The following is a 23,675-nucleotide window of genomic DNA, read 5'->3' as shown; positions in this document are numbered from 1 at the left end:
TCGCAACACTGTTTACCCACCTTTGCCGCCCGAAGCCCCTCGGTATGCAGTAGATACAGAGTCAGCCCTGTGCTCGGAGGCCGCTGTGCTTTCCGCTCCGGACCGTCGCCCCACCTCGCCTCTGCACGCTGCTGCCCTGTGCTCTGTTCCCGGAGGGAGCCTCAGTCTGCCAAGGCCACCGACCCACCGCCGGAGCCATGGTAGGATCGCACGGCACAGCCCGTCAGCCCAGCAGGGCTGCATTCAGGCTGGGCCCACGGGCCAGACGTGGGAGGACAGAATTAGGTCAAGTCTAGGGCCTGGGGGAGGCCATGGGGACCCTCTTGCATTGGACTTGAGGCTCTAGGGGCGGCACTGGGGTCTTGTGGAAAGCATGGAAGAGACGGAGGCCTGGGTCGGACTCTAGTGTCTTCATTTGATTGCTGTGTGTGTTTGGGGAAGTTACCTCACCTCTCTGGGCTTCAGTTTCTGCTCCTGAAAATAGGAGTAGTATTACCGATTTTGTGGCATTATTGTAAGGTCTAAATAAGGTACCACGTGTACGGATCTTGTACAGTGCTCGGGACACAGCTCATATCCAACATGTGGGAGTCTTATCCCCAGAGCTCCCTGCTTTGGTTTAGAGGCCAGAAAGGCTGCAGTGGAGTCCCCCAGACTTGGCCCTTCTTGGTGGGAGAAGCCTCATAGGAGAGCTGAAGGCCAGCTCCAAGTCCTTCTTGGGCCACCAGGCCCACTCGCGCAACCCCTTCCCCAGTGTCCCTGCTGGACCGGAGTACGCCTTCGGCCGGGTCCCTCAGAGAGGTGCCCGGGACGGAGTGGGGGGAGGGGCAGGGGCCCTGAGTCCTGCTTTTTCGGGCTCCACCCCCCAGCCCCATCGTTTCTGCTAAGAATGGACAGCGTCCTCTGTGTGCTCTGCCCACGTGGCCATGAGGGGTCAAGGGAGAGAACAAACAGGAAGTCCCGCAGCTTCAGAGCTTCCGACGTCCGTTTAATCTTCCCACCGGCCCCTGGCTCAGCGCCCCGCCCCGGCCTCCCATCCTGCATTGGCGGGAGCCCGGGATGGCCGTCGGGGCAGCGCGCGGCCACATGTCTGTGATGACCCAGCTCTTTTCCTGTCGCAGGTCCATGGGTACAAAGGAGTCAAGTTCCAAAACTGGGCTAGGACCTACGGCTGTTGCCCAGAAATGTACTACCAGCCCACGTCCGTGGAGGAGGTCAGAGAGGTGAGTGTCCCTGCCCCAGACAGGAAGTTGGGTCGCCCTGCCCCCACCCCCACCTCAGAGCTGCCGGCCAGGAGACAGCTCCATGAAGCCTGAAAATTTCCGGGCTCCTGGCCCCCACTCCCCTGCTACAGCTCCACATTACACCTTCCCGTGCCACCAATGGCTGCCAGCATTTCATTTCCAGCTCAGATCTCTTCTCTGGCCGCAGACTCACATGTGACCTCTCTCGTTGTGTGTCTCAAGGTCATCACAGGCTTACGTGCCCCAGACTACATTTCCAGTGCTTTGAGTCTCTTGTGTTGTGGACTCCACCCTCTTCTACCCCTGTCTCTGCATGGGGCGCCTGGGAAGCCAGGAAGTGGGTCACTGTCTTTTCTTTACCCTTATCCGCAGTCAGCAAGTCTTGCCCCAGAAGCTTCCAGAACCCATCCCCTTCTCTTCAGCACCATTGCCAATCTCCATGCCCACTCCGCCATCCCTTCCTCACTCACCATGACCTGCGGCGGCCATGGCCCTGGTCTCCCTGCCTCAATTCTCACATCCTTTGAATGCACTTTCCACCTCAGCAGAAGTAATTTTCTTAAAATGTAAGTTGGACTGGGCTACTCTCTGCTTAAATCCCTTCACAGGCTCACTGGTTAATGTTTATTTATTTATTTTTGAGAGAGAGGGAGAACACAAGTGGGAGAGGGGGAGAGAGAAAGGGACACACAGAATCCGAAGCAGACTTCAGGCTCTGAGCTGTCAGAACAGGGCCTGAAGCACGGCTCGAACCCATGAACCCTGAGCTCATGATCTGAGCCAAAGCTGGATGCTTAACCAACTGAGCCACCCAGGAGCCCCCACAGGCTCTCTATTATTTGTGGAGTAAAAGCCTAACTTGACTCCCCAAGGCCATGCATCACCTGGCCTTGGTTCATTCTTTGTTCATAAGACAAACTGAACTTTTTCCTACCCCAGGGCCTTTGCACTTGCTGTTCCCACTGCCAGAATGCCTATCCCTTCACTTTTCACATGACTAACTCCTTTTCCTCCTTTAGGGCTCAGGGTAAACTTCAGCTCCTCAGTGGATTCCCAGACCACCTCACCACTGTCCCCAGCGGTCTCTGTCTCAGCTCCTTGTTTCTTTCCTTCATTGCATATTCCTAACTTGCAATTACTTTGTTGACTTGAACATGTTCATGCTTCTGGCTCTCCTTCTCATAAGGATGTACGACCATGCTTGGCTTGTTTCCCATTGTATCCTCAGCACCCGGTACTGTCCCTCGCCACAGAAAGCACTTAAATCATTGTTGAATGAATGAATGAATGAATGGACCAGACCCAAACCGTAGAGACCCTTAAAGGCTTGCACCTTAGTCAAGCATGCATGCAACTAGCTCCAGAGGATGCAGGTGCCGCTCCACCAGCGCCAGTAGGGTACCGAGGAGGGAGGAGTTCACTCTGCGTGCGCGTGTGTGCGAGTGTGTGCACGGGCGTGTGTGTGGGGGCGCACTCGGAGAACAGCAGTCTGGACGATACAGTCCCTGTGAAGTGACCCTAAGTCAGAACGCTGTGCTGCATATCTAGTCTCTCTTCAATTCCATGCTCTCCTGAGACATGGTGATTATTATCTCCATTTCACAGATGGATAGACTGAGGCTACCAGAGGTTTTGTCGTTTTCCCATATTAATAAACATCAGAGCTAGGAGTCCCACAGGGATTGTCTGATTCAAAGCCTCCAGCTTCTCAGGGGAAGAGCACTGAGCAAGAGAAAGTGAGGAACATGCCCGGGGAGCCATCAGAAGCGGCAGAGACGGGGACCCAAGTGCCTGGAGGGGATGAGTGGGCGGAGGACAGAAGAGCAAGGCTGGGAAGGCAGGATTAGAGGACCTTGAATGCCGAGGCAACTGGCTTTCCTCTGAGCTGAGGGAAATGTTGGAGGTATGCTGATATGGCCATAAATCAAGGCCATTCTAAGCTGTGCTGGCCCACACAACTGTGAATTCCTAACAGGCTGAGGCCGCTGCAGGCTGACATTTCCCCGGAGGGCTAGTAGGGTCAGGTGAAAATAAAAATTGGCGGTGTGGCCAAGGGGGCTCACAGAGGATGGTGTTAAACAGATTTCTTTACTGTAGAGCTTGTAGTCTTAAACACGCCATGTACGCGGTGGGTGGAGAAAGGAGCTAGGGAGGACAGAACCCTTCCCAGTCTCACTTGCTCATGGAACCCCTTGTGGTACACGCTGTGAGTAAGGCCAGTGTTCTGGGTAGCAGATGTGAGGTTTTGGAGCAGGGATGTGAGGGTAAAAGGGAATGGATTCATGTAAGTGATACCATGCATTTGTTAATTAATTTATTCATTCCTTGATCACTAGAGACGAGGGCTGGGCCCGGGAGAGACACAGTTACAAAGTCAAAGGAAGCCACTTTCACCCCAGCAGCCTTCATTCCAGTCTGGGAGGCCGCTGAGCCCCTGTAGGCCAGGATGAGGAGCTGGGACCTTACTCTGAAGGCACTGGGGCGCCCTCAGAAGGCTTCGTGCTGGCAAAGAGTGTGATCGGGTGTGCCCACCGAGGAGCTCCCAGCCGCAGCAGGGAAGGGGCATGGGAGTCCCACCTTAGCATGATTCCGCTCTGCGTGCCGCTCACTTCCTGGCTCTTCACCCTGGCTCTCTTTCCCGGACTGGACCGCACAGCGGCCTCCAGCCGGGCAGGGGCCTTGGCAGCCTGGGCGGCCCACACCCCTGCAGGCCCTGCCAGGTCTCTGGCCCCCGGCTGACTCCAGCATTGCCTCGGCAGGTGCTGGCCCTGGCCAGGCAGCAGAACAAGCGGGTGAAGGTGGTGGGAGGTGGCCACTCACCCTCGGACATCGCCTGCACCGATGGCTTCATGATCCACATGGGCAAGATGAACCGGGTGCTGCAGGTACTCAGAGCCCTCGGCTTCCCCCAGCCTCAGCCTCCCTCCCAGACCTTGGGCGGAAACTCCTTAGCCTCTGCCCCCAGGCCCGATCCCCTCCCTGCCCCTGAGTCCAAAGTGACACCCCAATTTCTGACCTGCCCACCATCACCCCTCCCCGGAGCCCTCCCTGGGCTTGCTCAGGCTTCTTGGCAGCTGTATGCGCCTCCTTGTGGCCACAGAGAGAATGTTCGTCTCCTTCCTCCTGCCAGTGCCTCCTCTCTGCTTCTCTAGAACAAAAATGGCAAATCAGATCCCCAAAGGTGGACTCACAGTCCCAGACCGGAAGGATTTACATCTAGCTAGTTTTACATATGGGGAAACAAGATCAGGGAGGGCAAGTGACTTGCCTAGGGTTACACAGTCAATCAGTAGCAGAGCTGGGCACAAACTCAGGGGTCTGACACCAGCGCTATGCTGGGATGCTGTCCATGCATTTCGGCCAGCACTTGTCAGGCACCTGCCAGGAAGTGGAGGCCAGACAGGTACCCTGCACATCAGCAGGACTCCTCTTCTCTCCTGACAGGGCCAGCTCCCCTGAGCTGTAGTTTTTGCCAAATAACCTCCGCCCCCCCGCCCCCCGCTGCCCCCCAGCCCTGCTGGCCGAAGTTCTAGGTTTCTCTCTATTATTTATTTCTTTGCTCAGGCTGACAGTCTCCACCCCATAGAAAATGTTCTGGTCAAGATGTCAGTCATGGCAGTAATGAACTCTGATTGCTAATTAGTGAGGATTGGGCTCCAACAATTGATTTTGCCCAGCTCTGTGCTCAGGGTCAGTCGAATGAGGTTGGGATTTGGAGTCCCACAGATGTAAATTCTCCTTTCAGTGCCACCGATGCTTGTGTCACCTTGGGTGAGCAACTTAAAGTCCCTGAACTTCAGTCTCCTCCCTGGGAAAGCAGAGTCTGCTCCCACTTCCCTGGGCTGCCAGGGGTCTTCTAGAACCCTTCTTGTGCGTGGCAGGGAACTTCTGTCCCCTTCCAGGCCTCAGTCTTTGCCTAAGACCTCCCCGGTGAGAATAAGTGGAGAATTGGGACTCCATCTGGTAGAATCAAGCCCTTGTAGGAATAGGCCCTCCTTAGTTGGTGATTATGCACGACCATCCAGGAATCCTACCTTCTGGTCCAGGTGGGGCAGGGTTGGGAGTAAGTGGAGTTATGGCAGTGACCTTGAGTGAACCCCTTCTTTTCCCTGCTCTTTATTTTCTCCCCTGTGGGAAGAAGGGGTTACACAGAATACACTAGTCCCCCCATTATCTGTGGTTTCTTTTCCGCGGTTTCAGAGGTCAACCACCCTCTGAAAGCAGATGATCTGCCTTTTGATATATTATCAGAAGGCCAACAGTCACCTAATCCTAGGTCACAATTCCTAAGTCCTTTATCTCACTTAATCTCATCATCACGTAGGCATTGTATCATCTCACATCCTTACAAGACAAAAAAGGCTGAGGACAGTACAAAAAGATATTTTAAGAGAGACAGAAGCCACATTCACGTAACGTTTTTTACAATATATTGTCATAATTGTTCTATTTTATCTTTAGTTATTGTTGTTACTCTCTTACTGTGCATAATTTATAAATTGAACTTTATCATAGGTAAACATATGGGGAAAATATGGTATATGTAAAGTTCAGTGTTAGATGTGGCTTCAGTCATCCACTGGGGGTCTTGGAACGTATTATCCCCTGTAGATAAGGGGGGATGACTGTATTCCCACAGCCCCAGCACTCCAGGGCTCTGCCCACACCCCCTTCAGCTGCCTGCAGCAAGAGGTGACTTGAGCTGACCACAGGCAGGGACAGACGTGCTCATATTCATGGGAATGTGGTTGCTGGGTGAAGGTTGGGCGATAGCCTAGCTCATCCCAGCCTGCGCTGGTCTCTTGCAGGTGGACACAGAGAAGAAGCAGGTGACTGTGGAGGCCGGCATTCTCCTGTCTGACCTGCACCCACAGCTGGGCAAGCATGGCCTGGCCTTGTCCAAGTAAGAACAGCTCTTCCATTCCTGGTGGGCCAACACTGCCCACCACCCCTTGCCCTGGCCTTGGCCGGACACTCAAGGATCTGGCAGGAGAGAGAGAAACACTTCCCAGGGCGCATCTTCCTCCTCTGGACCCCTGTTCCTCCCCCAGGGGGTTTCTGTCTCCTCATCCCCCATGAGTTCAGGGACTCATGTGAGAATAGAAAGAAACAAGCCAAAGATGGGCCAAGCATTAAGCAACAGTCTTGTAAAGGGGCAGGAAAACCATGGATTAAAATTTTTTTGGCGGGGGGTGGGGGAGGGGAGAGCAAAAATGTGAATTTATTAAAGCACGGGGCCAGGATGTGTGGGCAGAAAGAGCTGCTTTTTTTTTTTTTTTTAAAGTTTATTTATTTATTTTGAGAGAAAGACAGCACGAGCGGGGAAGGGACCGTGAGAGAGGGAGAGAGAGAGAATCCTAAGCAGGCTCCACACTGTCAGCGTAGAGCTCCAAGCAGGACTCAAACTGATGAACCATGAGATCATGACCTGAGCCCAAACCAAGAGTTGATGCTTAACTGACTGAGGCACCCAGGTGCCCCTGGATTAAATTTTTCTTAAAACTTGCAACGAACAACAGTATGGACCCAGACAGAAAAATGTGCAAAAAGCGTGGAGGAATGGGAGGGCATGCTGACTTCCTGGGGCACCTCCCTGTGGCTGCACTCCTCTCTCCGTCCGGACGAGGAGTCGGCGATGGCTCAGGTGTAAGATCAGGGGCTTTCCATTGAAACAGGTGGCAAACAAAGCCAAAGGATTGAATGTCTAAGTGTAGAACTTGAACCATTGGAAAAAGGTGACTGTATTTTGGATATACTTTCTTTGCAACCGGAAACTGCACGCATGGAAGCCTGTGGTTTGTCTTGGAGCGGGGGTGGGTGGGGGGTGATCCGTTTGCCTTAGCTCTCTTATCACAGGCCCTGAGGCATCGCTACACCTCTTTTACTCCGGAAACCATCCTGTTCCTGCTTCTCCAAAGATCATGCCAACTCAAACATTTATGGAGCGTCTAGCATGTGCAGGTCTTGCTCAGGTCCTGAAGAGGCAAAGATGAATAAAACCCAGATCCCACTTGCAAGGAGCTGCTGGCGAGGGGCACACAGACACACAAAGTGTTAAGCATAATGCAGGACGATAGGTGCAATGTCAGAGAGGTGTTTGGGACACTTCAGGGCTCTCAGGGGGCCCTGGGTTCAGCCTCGGCAGGCAGAGGACGCAGAGGACGCTGTGAGGGATGGGAATCAGCAAGCTTGTAGGAGGGGCCCCTGGACTGAGTCCTAAACGATGATCAGGAAGAAACCAGAAAGAAAGAGGAGAGGAGGGACTCAGGCAGAGGGAACGTTGTGAGCAGGAGCGGGAGGGGGCCCCTGGGTGGCTCAGCCGGTTAAGGGTCTGACTCTTGATTTCGGCTCAGGTCATGATCTCACAGTTTGTGAGTTCAAGGCCCACATCGGGCTCTGCGCTGACAATGCAGAGCCTGCTTGGAATTCTCTCTCTCTCCCTCTCTCTCTGCCCCTCCCCTGCTCTCTCTCTCTCTCTCTCTCTCTCAAAATAAATAAAGTTAAAAAAAAAAAAAAGAAAGAAAACAGGTAGCACTTAAAGAGAGAGAAGTCCAAAAGGGGGAGAGTGTGGGGGGCGTGCAGGGACCTATGAGCAGATGGTGGGACAGAATCTGTGACAAGGACCACAGGAAGAGACATGGTCTATCAACTACGGGCTTTAGCTTCTGGACTCTGAAGCATCTCTGCTCCCTGCTTATAATATGTCCCTGTCCTCCCTGGGGACCCAGTCCTCCTCCAGTACTGCCCGCATGGGCCCTTCTGCCACTCAGGAGTCAGGATGTCCTATCCTGCGTGCCTCAGGGGAGCCTAGGTCGACAGCTGTAAGGGTGCTGTGGGAACTTCAGGAGTGTCTGTGGCCGGGGGGTGAAGGGAAGCCCCACATTATCAGGCTGCACGCTGGGTGCTCGACAGATGAGGAATATAACCCTTTTACAGATGAAGAAACCGGGGTCTGAGGCAAAGTGGCTTACATAGCCGGAAGGCTCTGGAACGTTCCACTGTGTGGTGAACCAGAGGAGGCAGGACAGCAGCAAGGTGGAGACCCCAGCTCTAGAAGCAGGTGGCCTGGGCGCACATCTTGCTTCAAGTTCCTTGACCCGTCTGGGCCTCAGTGTTCTCATCTAGAAAATGGGTCTTAAAGCAGGGTGCTCAGAGGACTGGATGAGTGAAAGATGCCCCACATAAGGAGCTCACTAAATGGCAGTTCTTGTTCACCTGGCTTTGTCATCTGGCTCCACAGATTCTGGAGGTGACCTTTCCCCTTGGCTTGTTATCTCCAGCCCCTCAGAGGTCAGAGTCTAATCCTTCCTTCCTTGACCCTTCTCCCTGAGGGCCTCACTTTTATCCAGTTTATTTCTCTTAACACAGGGGTCATGAGCCTGTTTCCGAACTGCTTTTTTGTCCGGTAAAGTTCATGGGGAAGAGAAGACACGATGCAATTCGATTAACCACCCCCTTGCTGGGCATTGTTCTCAGTTTTTCACTGGTCTACCTAATGCTGTGATGAACATCTTTGAGCTATGCCTTTCCACACGTTGGAAGATGTCCCTAGGGCAGGATTCTATGGTCCTCTTTAAGATTCTGGTATTTTCAGAAGTAACCCAACTAATGTGGACAAAGAGACAAGACTAGACACAAAGGTGGTGGAGGTGGGTGGGTACGGGTAGGCTGGAAAGGATTTTTTTGTGTTTTTTTTGTTTTGTTTTGTTTTGTTTTTGTCCTCTTCCTGTTCTGCCAGGACAGCCCCCAGGTCTCATCCACAGGAAGGTCTGAGACTAGACTTTCTAATCATTAACAGCAGGTGTCCTCCAGCGTCTTTGGGAGGCAGGGCCCAGCCTGCCTCAGGGGCCCCAGGTCTGTGCTGAGAGCCAGGGCGTGTCAAATCCTCAGCCTCCCATTTTGTGTCTGCGAGAGGGTGGGCACATTGCTTTACCTTGCAGAGCCAGGTCTTCAGTATAAACTGAGGGGGGCTGGGCTATTGTGAAAATATATCGTTCAGCATACAACACACCCATTGCCTGGGCACCCAGGGGGCCCTCAGTAAACATCAGTTGCCTTCTCCTTTAAGCTAGGGCTGGGATGTCTCAGAGAACACTCCTAAGAAGTAAGAGTTTTGAACTCCTGAGCCACTCTTTTTCCTTCACCCCGAGATCTGGGCACATCTTTCTAATTCCTGCCCCCAGAGCACAGGTCTCCAGAGCGGTCCTGCTCCCCTTCAGGACCCTGGTCCTTCCTGTGCATGCACAGTTCTGGTATTATTCCTTCCAAGGCCCAGAAGTCCGGGCTGAGAGATGTGGGTTTATCATGGGGGCCCCGAGGAGCCCCTGACTCTTTTCTTTCTTTCTTTGTTTCTTTGTTTCTCTCTTTCTTTGTTTCTTTTTTCTTTAATTTTTTAAAAAATGTTTTATTTATTTTTGAGAGAGAGAGAGATAGAGAGCGAGCAGGGGACTGGCACAGAGAGAGGGAGACACAGAATCCGAAGCAGGCTCCAGGCTCTGAGTTATCAGCACAGAGCCCGACGCGGGGCTCGAACTCACGGACCGCGAGATCATGACCTGAGCTGAAGTCGGACACTCAACCGACTGAGCCACCCGGGCGCCCCGTCTTTCTTTCTTTTTTAATGTTTATTTATTGTTGAAAGAGAGAGAGAGAGAGCAAGCAGGGGAGGGGCAGAGAGAGAGAGAGACAGAATCCCAAGCAGGTTCTGCACTGTCAGCACAGAGCCCAAAGTGGGGCTCGAACTCATGACCTGAGCTGAAATCAAGAGTCCGGAGGCTTTAACTGACTGAACCACCCAGACGCCCCCCCATCCCCCCACCACTGACAGTTTCTGAGCCTGGAGGTGATACAGTCTCCTCCCCCTCCTTTCCTGACGGCTCAGGGCTGCTCACACCTTCCTGGGACAGCTGTGTGAGCTGTTTGAACCAGCTCACTCCCTCAGGGACTTCGCAGGCCTTGACAGTCTGGGTCTAGAGAGGTGTTAGCAGGTGCATTTGGGCCTTTGGTTGGTGAAGATCTTGTTGGCAGATGGGGGACAGAGGAAGGGGATGTTCTATGCTGTGGAAACCCCAGAGCCAGGCAGGCAGAGCTGAGTGAGCCACGCCCCTACCAGTTTCTCTAATAGGTCACTGTGATGAGAAAACTGAGGCTCAGAGAAGAGAAAGGCCAAGAAGTCAGACAAGCTAAGTCATGGTACATTCGGAGCGAGAACCCGGGCAAGAGATGCATCTATTCTTCTGCTCTGAGGAGCGTCGCACGGCAACCCAGTGGAGGGGGTGGGAATTGTCTCAGGGGAGCCTGACTGGTCCCTTGTGTCCCTTTTGCCCCTCCTGTTGAGCCCAGCCTGGGAGCCGTGTCAGACGTGACTGCAGGGGGCGTCATTGGGTCCGGAACGCACAACACAGGGATCAAACATGGCATCCTACCCACCCTGGTGAGTCCCCTGCTTCTCTGCTCCACTGACTGCCGGGGACAGGGGCGGGGGGGGGGAGATGGGGGATGGGATGGGGCCTCTTCACCGAAGCTCCTGGGAAATCAGGGGCTTCATGGGCAGTGTTGGCTCTGCTCCTTGTAAGCCTCAGAGCCACCCCAGCTCTCCCCCTCTGACAGATTTGGCAGGTGCCCTCCAGCCACAGTATCTCCTCTAAATCTCATTCATCCCCCACAGACACAAGTGATGAAGGAGGCACAATGCATGTTGAGGCACCCCTGCCTCTCAGGAGCCTCCTGGCCACCCTGTGGAAAAGGGCAAGCAGGGCAGGAGGTTCCATCCCCCCTGAAAGGTCTGAGCCAGGAGCCAGACAGGGCAAAAGGTCTTTCCAGGTTAGCAAGTCAGGAGGGGCCGGGACAGGGACCGAGGCCACCTGGGGTGGGGTCCAGCACATGTGGGCCTGGATCTGTACCTGACCTTTACTGAAAAGCAGGGTTTAAAAAAAAAAAAAAAAGTTTTAACGTTTTATTTGTTTTTGAGAAAGACAGAGACAGAGTGCGAGCAGGGGAGGGGCAGAGAGAGAGGGAGTCACAGAATCTGAAGCAGGCTCCAGCCTCTCAGCTGTCAGCACAGAGCCCGATGCGGGGCTCGAACTCACAGACCAAGAGATCATGACCTGAGCAGAAGTCGGATTCTTAACCGACAGAGCCACCCAGTAACCCCTGAAAAGCAGTGTTTAAACTTTACAAGAATCTGGTTTGGGGAACTGGTTATGAATACAGATTGTCGACTCAGGTCTGTGTTCAAAACCTGCCTCCAGTATGTGCTCGGTATGTGCAGGGAGGCAAGCTCTTTGCTCCTCTGGACATCCCTGTTTTCATCTGTAATCTGGAGAGAATAATCCTCAACCCAGGAGGAGGATATGAGATAGCAGAAGTTAAATACATGGCCGAGCCAAGGACAGTTCGTGATTTGTGTCAGAAGCCGCCGTTTGGAGGACAAACTTTTTTAACTTTCAGTATTTAGAGGGACTTCCTAACAAGCCCGGCTGTGTGCCATGAAGCAGGCTGTGAAGTGCCATGAAGCATGGAGGCTGGTTGCTCCCTGTCAGGGGTGAAGGAGATCCCCTGTGCCCCGGGGGGGGCGGGGTGCCGGGTAGCTCACCATGTGTTTTCACCTGCAAGGGCTCATCCGCCCCAGGGGCCATGGGGCCTCTGGCCACTGGAGCATTATGGCTAAACACTGGGGCTTGGGTTTTGTATCCCAGTCTACCACTACTGTCTGTGTGACCTGGGTGAAGTCTCTGTCTCAGGCTACCTCAGTTTGCTCACCTGGAAAATGGGGATGGTCACAACAGCAATGCATCTGGGGTGCTTAGCAGAGGGTACACAGTTAATGCTCAATAAATGTCAGTGGTGGGTTTTGCCTGTAGGACAGGGCTCTTTCTGGAGCTCACCCTCTGTGCTATAAAAGAAATTTCAGCATGGCTGGGGGTTGGACCACACAGATCGCTTAAGTCAGCTAGCCAGGTGTATGGCTCTCTCCTGTACGACGTGCTGAGGTAGACGGACACCCCAGCAAGCACTGTCTGAATGTGACTTCTGGGAGCTGGGTCCCCTGTGCTCCAGTCTTGGAGCAGCTCTGAGATCAGAAGAAAACAGCCCAAAGCAATTTCTAAGAGATTCACTTTGCTTTGTGTTTGTTTTCTCCAACACCGTGAGGGAAACCTAGTTCATGCTTTTCCTTAAAACATCACTTGGCTTTCTCATCACCATTGTGCACGGGTTCTGGTTGCTTTTTTCCTTCTCTGCTCCCTCTTTCTACCACAAGAGCCCCAGAGACTCCCCAGGCAGGATAGGGGCATCCGGAGGGAAGGGCGTGAGCCAGGGAAGGGGAAACACTGAGCGCCCTGTGGTAATCATGCTGCTCTCTTCCCATCGGTAAGAGCTGCAGCAGCAAAGCGTGCTGGGTTTGGTGGGACTCGATTCCCAGGTGCTTGGAGCCTTCCGTGGACATGCCATGACCTCCCCCCCCGAAAGCTGGGGTCCATGCCCAGGAGAGCCCAGTGGTAACGGGGCGTGACAGGCAGCACAACAGCCAACCCCCCGCCCCAGATTAGGCCACAGTCGTGGTCTGCTATTCAGGGCTGATGGCAGTTTCTAAAAAATGGTCAGCACAGTATGGAATAATTCTTAGTGGCCACAAATCAAGATGCGCGTGAGATTTACTGGCTCCTTCTCTTGGGAAGCTCAGCTGAGCAGGACCAGCCCCAGGAAAAGCAGTGGGAGAATGCTGCTGTTTTCTTTTATGCATTATGCCGATGGCAGGGGTCGGGGGAGGGGATTGACATCTTTAATGTCCACTGTATACCAGACGCTCGGCTGGAAACTTCACACAGTCTCTCTGAGATAGTTATTGCCCTCATTTTACAGGTAAGGAAACAGAGGTTGAATCACATGCCCAGGGTCACACAGCTGGTAAAGCAGTGCCTGCCTTTGTTTGATGCTGGACCCTGCTGGAGGGGTTTCACTAGCCAGTTGTCATTTACGGCTCTGGGTCTTAGACAAAATCTGGTTTTTATAGAAATCATTCTGACGTCCTCACGCCTACCGATGGCCAACGCGCCCCATTTCTGCCAATTTCTCCCCTCTGGCCACAGTCTCTGCTAATTAGAATTAGTTCGGCTTTCTCTGTTCTCTCACCCCGAGCCACACATGTCGAAAGCAATTTCCACTCAAATTAGCAGGTAGCAGAGTGTGGAGAAGTACTTAAACAGCAATGAAAGAGGGTTCCTTTGGAAATGGGGCCAAGGGTGAGAGACTGGAGTTAATCATCCGTTTCTTGCTGAGTATCCCACCCTTTGCAGAAACTGACATTTCTGACTGTGGCCAAGAATCTAGTTCCTGAGGTGAGTGGGTCCCCGAAAGAGAGGATGAACTCTCAGCTCGGCTGAGATGGTGCCCGAGAGGAGCAACAGGCAGAGAGAGGCTGCAAGGGCCCCTGGCCCCTGGGCTGTGCTGGGACAGCGGGGACAGCCCTAGCCCAGATGCACACATATCCTCCCTTCCTTTGCAAGGCACCTTTCTTTTAATGGCTCTTAACGTCTTCTTCTTCTTTTTTTTTAATGTTTATTTATTTTGAGAGACAGTGAGCAGGGGAGGGGCAGAGAGAGAGGGAGACAGAGAATCCCAAGCAGGCTCCACACTGTCAGCACAGAGCCCAAAACAGGGCTCAAACTCACGAAATGTGGGTTGAAAGCAAGAGTCTGGCACTTAACCGACTGAGGCACCCAGGTGCCCTGCGAGGCACCATTAACCAGCACCTCACGGCTCACTGGGGCCCTGTCTCACCTTTGATGTCCTCTGCACAGAGGGGAGCCTTGCTGCATCCCCACAGCAAACAGGCAAGGCAGTGGTGAGTTCCCGTGGAATCTCATGGAATGGATGCCCCTCCCTGCTGAGGGCCGATGCTGCCCAGACCTAGCCTTCCTTTCCCCAGTCCCCTGTGGCCAGGTGGCATTGGCCTTCAGGGGATAGGTGATACCTGGCCTCACTTCCAAGGACAAACAGGGAAGGGAGGGCCTCACCCGAAGTCTCCAGGAAATACCCACCCAGATTCTGAAGCGTGACTCTTCTCCCACTGCCAGGTGGTGGCGCTGACCCTGCTGACGGCTGATGGGACCATTCTTGAATGCTCCGAGTCCAGCAACGCGGAGGTGTTCCAGGCCGCGCGGGTGCACCTGGGCTGCCTGGGAGTCATCCTCACCATCACCCTGCAGTGTGTGCCTCAGTTCCACTTGCAGGAGATCTCCTTCCCCTCAACCCTGGATGAGGTACTGCTTTCTTGTTCGCCACCACTCGACCTCAGGAAATAAATGGAGGATGTGGACAGGTGGGCCGTGTTCCACTGATGACCCCCTGTGGCTCTGCAGGCCCCCTGAATGGGGGAGTGGGCTGACCTTGCCAGCTCTTCCTTGGCCCAAGGATACTGTGGCCAGAACCCTTTCTGAGCAGATCGGTGAAGCTCAGAGGAACTGCAAGGGGGTGACAGAGGTACGGGCGAGAAAGGAGGTTAGGTAGAGAATTGCCACAGGAGATAGGGTGCTGACTGCCCCTGGGAAGGCATTGACTCTCAAATACACTGAGCCATGAAATGTGCCCAGGATTCCCTTTATAATGGCTTCTTCCCAGCAAAGTGGGTGGGCTAACTTTCAGTCTGGCTGGGTGCCTAAGGTCATCACATGCAGGGGATGTGGATCTAGATGATGGAGGGCAGAAAGAATGGCTTCTGATTGATAGCAATGTTTTATAAATGCATGAAAAGCATGTTTGGTTGGCTAGCTGGATGACTGGATTGGACGGATGCATGGATGGATGGATGCATGGATGGGTGGAAGGATAGATGGATGAACGGATGGACGGACAGATGGATGGACGGACAGATGAATGGATGGACGGATGGATGGACAGGTGTATGGATGGATAGATGGACAGATGGATGGATGGATGGACGGATGCATGGATGGATGGAAGGATGGATGGATGAACGGATGGATGGACGGATGGATGGATGAACAGACGGATGGATGGACGTATGGATGGACAGGTGTATGGATGGATGGATGGATGGATGGATGCATGGATGGATGGATGGATGGATGGATGGATGGATTGACAGGTGCATGGATGGATAAGTGAGTGGATGGATGGGTGGACGGATGGATGGACAGGTACATGGATGGATAGATGGTGGATGCATGGATGGATGGATGCATGGATGAATGGATAGCATGCAGCAGTCCTGAAATGCCTGTGGGCAGGATCTACACCTGGTAGTCACTAAAGGACTCAAATCTACAGGTCCGAGTTCCTTGGTCTTTGAGTTCCTCCATGGTCACCTTACCATTTGATATGAGTAGACACTCTGTACAGATGGAACAGTCAGTGATGTAGGCACTACTGATCCAACATGGTTAAGGTGGGATTTGTGATCAAATTGACCTGGCCTTGAGCGTTGGCTCTGCCACTTCTAAGCTGCGACCTTAGCCAGCCATGTAACCTTGTTAAGCTCTGGTTTCTTCATCCAAAAAGAGAGTTAATAATATCTACCTTAAAGTATTGAATTTGATGATTAAATCAGATAACACATGTAAAGTGTCTAGTTCAGTATTAAAATATTCCCCCCATGGCACCTAGTCAATGATAAAAGGGAAACATTGCTCTCTAGAACCAAAATGTCTAATGCATGAAGACCAGGAAAAGGCCTTAACTCCAGAAGGCCCCCTACTCAGAGGCATGGTGTTTGGTGGAAATTTATCCCCAGAACTCCTGGTTGGTGAGAAAGTGCTTCCATGGCTCTAAGGGGGTATAGCATGGACACCTGGAGTACCAATACTGAGCCTAATGGGACAAAATTGGCAAGTGAACTGCATGAAGCCTTGGCCCAAGAAAGTAGGGCTAGTTCTGGACAAGGACATTTCATGGAGTTGTGTGGCAGGGACAAGTTATGGCTAAGCCAGGGAGCCCCACAAGGGTCTGGCCTCCCCACACGACTCTGCCTGGAACCAGCCCAGACTCTGAGCTCTTTGGGGCCATCTTGGCCTGCCTCAAACAGCTACAATCTCTCCCAGACCAGTGCTAAACGGCAGATCTAGACCTGTCGTTCACTCCAAATAGGGTTCGAGAGTGTTCTATGTTCTGGCCAGTGCCTGGCATGTTGGTTGAGGCCTGCTGTGGGGTCGGCATTTGAGACCCGTATGACTCTAGGGCTAACTCCTAAGGCCATGGAATAACAGTCTGAGCACCCACTGCACTCTCATCTTCTCGGCCTTTCCCTTCTGTACTCTTAGTGGGGTGACCACTCCATCCTGGTCCTGCAGCAGGATGTGGCAGGGACCCCCACGGAGATACAGCTCAGGCATTCTTCTCCGGCTGCAGCTGGGCAGGCCTGGTAGCCCTTTCTTCTCCTCAGCAGGCTCTGAGACAGCCTGCTTCTTCCCCCCTTGGCAGCTCCCACCTTCTGTCCTCTGTACCCCTCAAGGTTCTCTTGCCCTTAGACTGGCTGAGAAGAGAAAACAGAGCCCCCAACTTCCCTCATCCCTACTGCTTCTGAACCAAGCATTCCAGCCCTCCTCAGTTAAAGTGTTTTTAACAGACAGAGAATTACAGAAATGCACGCAGGGGTAGGTTACAAAGAGAGACCATTTTGGTCTCCACTCTGAGGTTAACCATATATGCTGACATGGCTAATGAAGCTTGGAGCTGGGGCTCCAGGAGTGACAGACTAGGCAGCCTGCTCCAGGGCTTGAAACTGAAGACATTAGCCAGGACAGATGGCCTGGCCAGGAGCTAAAGAAATAGTTCAGAACAACCATCAAGTCCGAAGGGAACCTGGCAGAGAGATGTTTGACCAGAGTCAGTACTGTGAGGGAGATTCAGAAGAGAATGATGTAGAGTAGGCGTAGCCTGGAGAGGTACCCAAGGGACTGAAATACAGAGCCAAGTCCACTTTTTTAGGGCACAAATTCAAGCGATATTTAAAGTTTATTTATTTATTTTGAAAGAGAGAGAGAGAGAGAGTAGGGGGGAGGGGCAGAGAGAGAGGGAGAGAGAGAATCCCAAGCAGGCTCCACACTGTTAGCATGGAGCCCGATGAAGGGCTCAGTCCCACCAACCATGAGCTCATGACCTGGGCCAAAATCAAGAGTAGGGTGCTTAACTGACTGATCCACCCAGGTGCCCCTCAAGTGATGTTTGAGATGAGGGACCAATAGGACTTGGCAGCTGAGCGCGGAATGGTGGAGTGGGAGGCAGGAGGCAGAAATCGTGGCCCTACCACCAGGGTGGAGAGTCCAGGAGGCACAGCAGGTGTGGGGAACAAGATGACGAGTTTCGGGTGGGAACTGGAGTTTGAGGTGCCTCAGGTGGAGGTGTTGGAGGGCAGCTGGCTTTGCAGGTTTGGCACTCAGGCGGGAGGCAGAGGCTGGAGATACAGATTGAGGGGTTGTATTAATTTTCTAGGGCTGCAGTAACAAATAGCACAGACTGGATCAAGAGGTCTACAGGGTTGGTTCCTTGTGGGGACTCTCACCTTGGACTATAGATGGCTGTCTTCTTGCCATGTCTCCTGTCTGTGCATATCTGTGTCTTAATCTCTTCTTCTAAGGACACTGGTCATATTGGATCAGGGCTCACCCAATGACCTCATTTAACCTTAATTACCTCTTTTACGTCCCTGTCTCCAAATGTCGTCACATTCTGAGGTCCCGGGAGTTAGGACTTCAGTATGTGAATGTGAATGGGTACAATTCAGCCCAAAGTGAGGGTCATCAGTCCCCTAAGTGATTGGTCGCAGGGTGGCAAGGTCACCCAGAGAGAGTGGGCTTGGGTGAGAAGGGAGTGGATGAGAGGATGGAAAGGGTGCCAAGAAGGAGACCGAGGAGGATGGGTTAGAGAGGGCTACAGAGGCAAGGGATACTGGGTGTCCAGGATGGAGCAGTCAACAAGGTTCAATGCCATGGGGAATCAGGGTGTTGACTGGTCTGGTCATCGGAAGGCTGTAGCTGACCTTGGTGAGGGTGGTTCAGTAGAGCGTGAGGCAGCTTGAGGGACAGGTGAGCATCACCAACGAGGAGGGGAGATGGGCAGGACAGAGAACTTTCAAACAGAAAGGGGCTGTAATGTGCTTTTTTGTTGAATTTATTCTCCTGCCTCTCATGTAGGGCAGAACTTGTTAAGCTGAAGGTTTTGACCCAGAGATAAAGAGATTGCTTCTTTTTTGCCAGTAGGGTTGGCCCCCAGGTTCCTACCAGGATAGTGTGGCTGAGTGGATGGATGATCTCCTAAGACCTGGTCTGTCCTCTTTCGGCTCTTCCTTTGACCCGGCTGAAATTGACTGAGACTGATTATGTCCAAGTCCTGGTTCCAGTGGAGGCTGATCTCAGGCCATCCTCCCCCTACACACTCACACAGGCATGTGCGTGCACACACACACTCTGGCTGGCCTCTGTGTTTGTCCAGAGCTCAAGAGTTTTTTTTGCCTCCAACTTATCTCAACATGGAGACTTCTAACTTGGATGTGACATCCTTGAAAATTCCAGGTGACTCTAGCCAATGCGCCACATTCTTCTCAAAGCTTCCAACTTTTTTCTTTCTTTAATGTTCATTTATTTATTTTGAGAGGGAGGGAGAGGGAGGGAGAGAGAGAGAGAGAGAGAGAGAGAGCGAGCATGGCAGGGGTAGAGACAGAGGGAGAGAGAGAATCCCAAGCAGACTCTGCACTGTCAGCTCAGAACCTGACGCAGGGCTAGATCTCATGAACCATGAGATTATGATCTGAGCCGAAATCAAGGGTCAGACGCTCAACCGATTGAGCCACCCAGGCACCCCCTCAACTTCTTTGATTTTGGAAGGCTGTGATGACACCTGAAGGTAGCAATTGCAGTTTCCTCCCCTAAAAGACAAAGTAGACACACACACACACACACACACACACACACACACACCCAATTACACAGCAATAAACACTCAACAAGATGCAATGAAAAGGCTCCAGGGAGGGAGGCAGGGCCCCCGAGGCTGGCTGGGCTGCTACCCTGTGTGAGCTTGAGCAAATCCCTCCCATTTGGGGGGAGCCATTTTCTTTATTTTTTAAAAGTAGGGTCAAAGTCGGTGGCCCCCGAGGTCTTCTTCAGCTCTGACATTCCGGAAGTGAGTGCAGAGCTTGGACACAAAGCTGTCCCACCTCCTCGCCACCCTCTGGAGGCAGAGGGTCACCTCTGGCATCATCCGTGAGGAGAGGCATGAGCCCTGTGGGAACACCCCCACTGCTCCGACATAGACCCCAGCTCACCCCAAGAGGGCTCACGGAGCAGGACGCTGTGAGTCAGCAAGCGCTCTGTGGATCCCTCCCTTTCGGCTCCCCGAGAGGCCCAGCAGCTTCTGTCACGCCCTGCCGACAGCCTTCGCCACAGTTGCAGGCCATAAACAAGGACAGAGGGTTGGTGGCATTTGCAGCCCTGTGATTTATTCCAAAGGGTGTGGGCAATAAACGGCCTCCTCTGCCATTTGCTTTTGCTCTCTCCATGCAAAGTAGCCTTTAATAAAGGGCACCTTCGAGAGGCTGTGAATACTGAGGAGGAAAAGCTAAGAGGATGTGCACATCCACAACACGGGCATGCTGCCTTGCTCCCCTCGAAGGAAACAAGCCCACGGAGGAGGAGGAAGGATCAGAAACTCATCATTAGATCAACTTCTCCCCACTCTTGCTTGGCCTGGGATCTAATCTAAAGCTAAAAGGATTTAGATTAAGCTTTTAATCTAAAAGGATTCCTGGACTCTAAAAGGAACAATAATTGGATGTAGCCTTCAGGAGGCATGACGATTTTGACAACCATTAGGAAGACAGCGCACCCTCCTGTTCCTGCATCGGGGTACCTGCTCCTGGCTTCTTACCATTCGGGTTCATAGGAAGTTGCCCCACCTCCCCTGGGGGTGCAAACCGTGCTGCCCTGAGTGTTTGCATCTACATCGGGCCTGCACCCAGCTCCCCAGCATCGTGTCCTCTCTGGGCATGGGCTTTTCCCTGATGGCCACGCCCTCCAGGTTGGCCGATCCCGGGCTCCCGAGGAGCATTCGAGAAGTGAGAGTTAGGAAGCCAGGACAAAGGAGGACAATTGCTTCTTGTACATAAAGTTAGGTGTGAAAAGCTAGTGGGGCCACCATTTTTCCTTCCCTTACATTTCTTTCCTTTCCTTTTCTCCTCTTTCCTTTCCTATATCCTGCCTTCTGTGTGGCGTGTGTTTATGAAATCCCCATCATGGGCCTTCCAGCCCTGAACTTGGGAACAGAACCCAAGTGGACCTATCACGAGGGGTGCGGTGTAGAAGCTTGGAACATATCTCCCAAGTCAGACCACCAGGTTTGAAGCCCAGTTTCTTCACTGGCCTTCTATGAGTTTGGACAAATCTCCTCACTCCCCTGAGCTTGGATTCCTTGAGTGTGTGGTGAGGATAAGAGCTTGACTGGCCCCATGGGATTGTTGCCAGGACTCAAGGCAACACAGCAGGTGAACCCCCTGCCCTTGCTTTCTTAATGGCCTTAGTGAGAGGAACCCCCACTGGCTTTATTTCTAGAGAATGCTACCTCCTGACACCTGCTCTGTGAGTAGATCCCAGAATCTGAGTCACTGCTTGACTTTCCAGGTGACAGGTGCTGGTTACTCTGTTTTGCTCATGACCATTTGCCACCGTCTCTTGAAACGGTCCCCCTCCCTTTTGCTACTCGATGATTAGCATTCTGGAGGGCAGGGATTTTATCTGAGGCCTCCGGCTCCCCAGCATCCACAGAACACATGGCAGTGCTCAATACAAGGTTACTCAAGGTCGGTTGATCGGCAATGTATTAAAAATCCATCTTTTTCTGGGATTTTCACCAACTCCTCCCACCTGTGCTATGTGGTGGTCTGTCAAGTCTGTGCTTCCCATTACTGATTCTCTTAAATACATTGCCGCATGATTTCTGAAGGCTGTTCAAAGCCACATGAGGGGAAGGGGTCATTCCTGGACCCCAGGGAGAGTTGGAATCAGTGTTTCTAGAACTGGAATCCAGTTCTAGAACTGAATCCAGTTTCTAGAACTGGAAAGAAGTCTTGTCCAGTTTTGTGGTGCCTAGAAAGAGGCCACCCTCACAGCTTTTCTGACAAAGTCTCAGCATTTCTGACTCTTGCAGCTGGGTCGGCATGGAATCATAACCGGTTAGAAGGCATGAAGATTTTAGAAATTATTGTCAACCTTTTGCCCTTTATGTCACCCAAACCATAATGAGATGTGATGAGTGCAGCTGGCTGTTGCCTCAGCCCTCCTGCAGCACCCCAGGAAGCAGTATTGGTCCCAGTGTGTCACCGTCCTTGTCAGCAGCTTCCAGATGCCGACCACTGTCTGGGGTGGCCGTCAGCTGATGCCAGGTAATCCCTGGCTATCACACTGGAAGCCCTCTGCTCACAAGCCTGAGAGCCAGTTCCTGGGAGCCAACTCAGCAGTGCCACAAGGACTAAATCTGGAGGGACAGAACCTGCCAGAACCCTTCATGCCAGTAATGTGTCAAGGAAGAGACTCCTCTGGGACCCAAAGGTCTATGATGGTGCTCCCAGGAGACACAAGTCATATCAAGGATCCTAAGAACAGTCCTCCTCCAGTTAGGGTGGTTTGTGGGTGCTGAAGGAGAGAGTTTAATCCACAGTGGGGTGGGGCCCAAAGTTGTTCCACCATCCAGCAGCCAACCTGGTGCTAAGTTAGGGGTAATGGAGAGTCCAGAGCTCAATCGTGCATAGTTCATGCCTCTAGAAGCTTAGAATTTTGTGTGTGGGGGGGGGGGGGAGACATGCCTTGTTTCTTTACTGTGGGAGGAAAAGAATGACCAGTGTCAGGACAGAGGCACAAAATGTAATGGGGTGACTCTCGTGACTCTCATCACTCCATTCTAGGTAAAAGAAGGGGACATAAACCTCTTAGAGCTGAGAAGGGCGCCATTACATTTGCTGCTGGATTCTGGGCAATAGAGTGGGATGGCCCAGGATGCTAAACGTGAGGAGATGGGGGTTTTCTCCTTTCCAGTGTCCCAGCCCCACCCTCCAGGCCAAGTCACCAGGCTGTATTCCTGGCTCTCCCAGGGGAACGTCAGCTCTGCCCAGAGGCTTCCCACAGGAGAGTCCTGTGGACCATGGGTCCATTGCCCTGTCAGGATGGAAGTGACAGTGACAGGGGCTCTGGAGTTTCTTCCTCAACCTTTCCTGAGCCTCCAGCATGGCACGAAAGGCCTTTCTCTTCAAATAAGGAATGATAGTGTCCTCCGGCATTCTCTGTACAAGGCATTGTGCCAGCAGCTCTAAGGCAAGGGAAACTAGAGCCTGCAGGCAGACTCTGGCTCACTGCCTGTTTTTGTAAATAAAGTTTTATTAGCACACAGCCACACTCATTGCTAATGTATTGTCTATGGCTGCTTTCATGCTACCGTGGTAGAGTTAAATAGTTGCCACAGAGACCATAGGGCCCCCAAAGTCTAAAATATTTATTGCCTGGTTCTTTACAGAAAAATTTTGCTGATCTCTGTGTTGGCAGGGACCAAAGATGGACGAGATAGTCCCTGACCTATAAGAGACTATTGACCAATTTCAGAGACGGATGCTTCAAGAGCTGCAGTGTCATTCTGGGATGGATGCAATATAATTAGAAGCCACTTAGAAGGGGAAGAGATGGCTTTATGAGGAGCATTTAAGTTACATCCATCTCAGTTCGGATAAGTCACTTTTCAGGTGCTCAATGGCCACTTGTGGACAGGGGCTGTTGTATTGGACAGTGTTTGTGGACGGAGGTCCCGGATGCTGAACTAAGCGGTGTGAGCTTTATTCTTTAGGCAGTAGAGAGCTGCTGGGGATTTCTGAGCTGTGTTTTGCGTATGCTCTGTAGAAGTTGTCTGGAGAGATGAGAAAGGGGGCATATTATGAGGCGAATGCAGGAGTACGGGTGATGGGTAAGAAGGGTGTGGACTATCTCACAGCAGCAGCAATGTGTCTCAGGAGAAGACTGGGGAGGCATTTGCAGAAATACAACAGGGTGACCAACAGATTGGAGTGGGGTGGGAGAGGGGGAGGACGACAGGCAGATCACTGGAATGCAACAATCATCCACCCGTCTCCATATCCCCGGCTACACCATGCTCTGGTGAGCTGGTCAGGGGGCCTCCCCGACAGTCGTGGCAGAGACCCAGAATTCCAAAGTTCCGCTGCTCTCAGACACCTCACATGTAAATTCTAGAGGGGCTCATCTCAGTGCTTCATGTTGGCTTCACCTTCCTTCCTGGCCAGACAGTGGAAATGGCCGTTCTCCCTCGAGCGTACCAACCTCTTTGGACACCGTCTTGACCCGTGATTGGATCCGGCCATTTTTCTCTGCTGGGTGTCCAATTCCCCACAGTGCATTTGGTCAGTAAGCTGCTGTGTTATTG

General features: G+C 52.5%; 1 protein-coding gene across 1 annotated transcript in view; it reads left to right on the top strand.

Annotated features, from left to right (window-relative positions):
- Positions 1-373: 373 nt before the first annotated feature.
- The window catches only part of LOC125922477 (L-gulonolactone oxidase), a 34,872-nt gene continuing 11,570 nt past the window's right edge, over positions 374-23,675 (top strand). The window contains exons 1-7 of the mRNA XM_049630073.1: positions 374-394; positions 624-801; positions 994-1,223; positions 4,004-4,129; positions 6,053-6,147; positions 10,587-10,677; positions 14,321-14,506. Of these exons, the coding sequence (XP_049486030.1) occupies positions 374-394; positions 624-801; positions 994-1,223; positions 4,004-4,129; positions 6,053-6,147; positions 10,587-10,677; positions 14,321-14,506 (927 nt within the window). The remainder of the gene's footprint in view (positions 395-623; positions 802-993; positions 1,224-4,003; positions 4,130-6,052; positions 6,148-10,586; positions 10,678-14,320; positions 14,507-23,675) is intronic.

The sequence above is a fragment of the Panthera uncia genome, chromosome B1 (assembly GCF_023721935.1).
Source record: "Panthera uncia isolate 11264 chromosome B1, Puncia_PCG_1.0, whole genome shotgun sequence".
NCBI classification, from domain to species: Eukaryota; Metazoa; Chordata; class Mammalia; order Carnivora; family Felidae; genus Panthera; species Panthera uncia.
The sequence above is the reverse complement of the archived record's forward strand: the minus strand, read 5'-3'. Positions and strand labels throughout refer to the sequence as shown.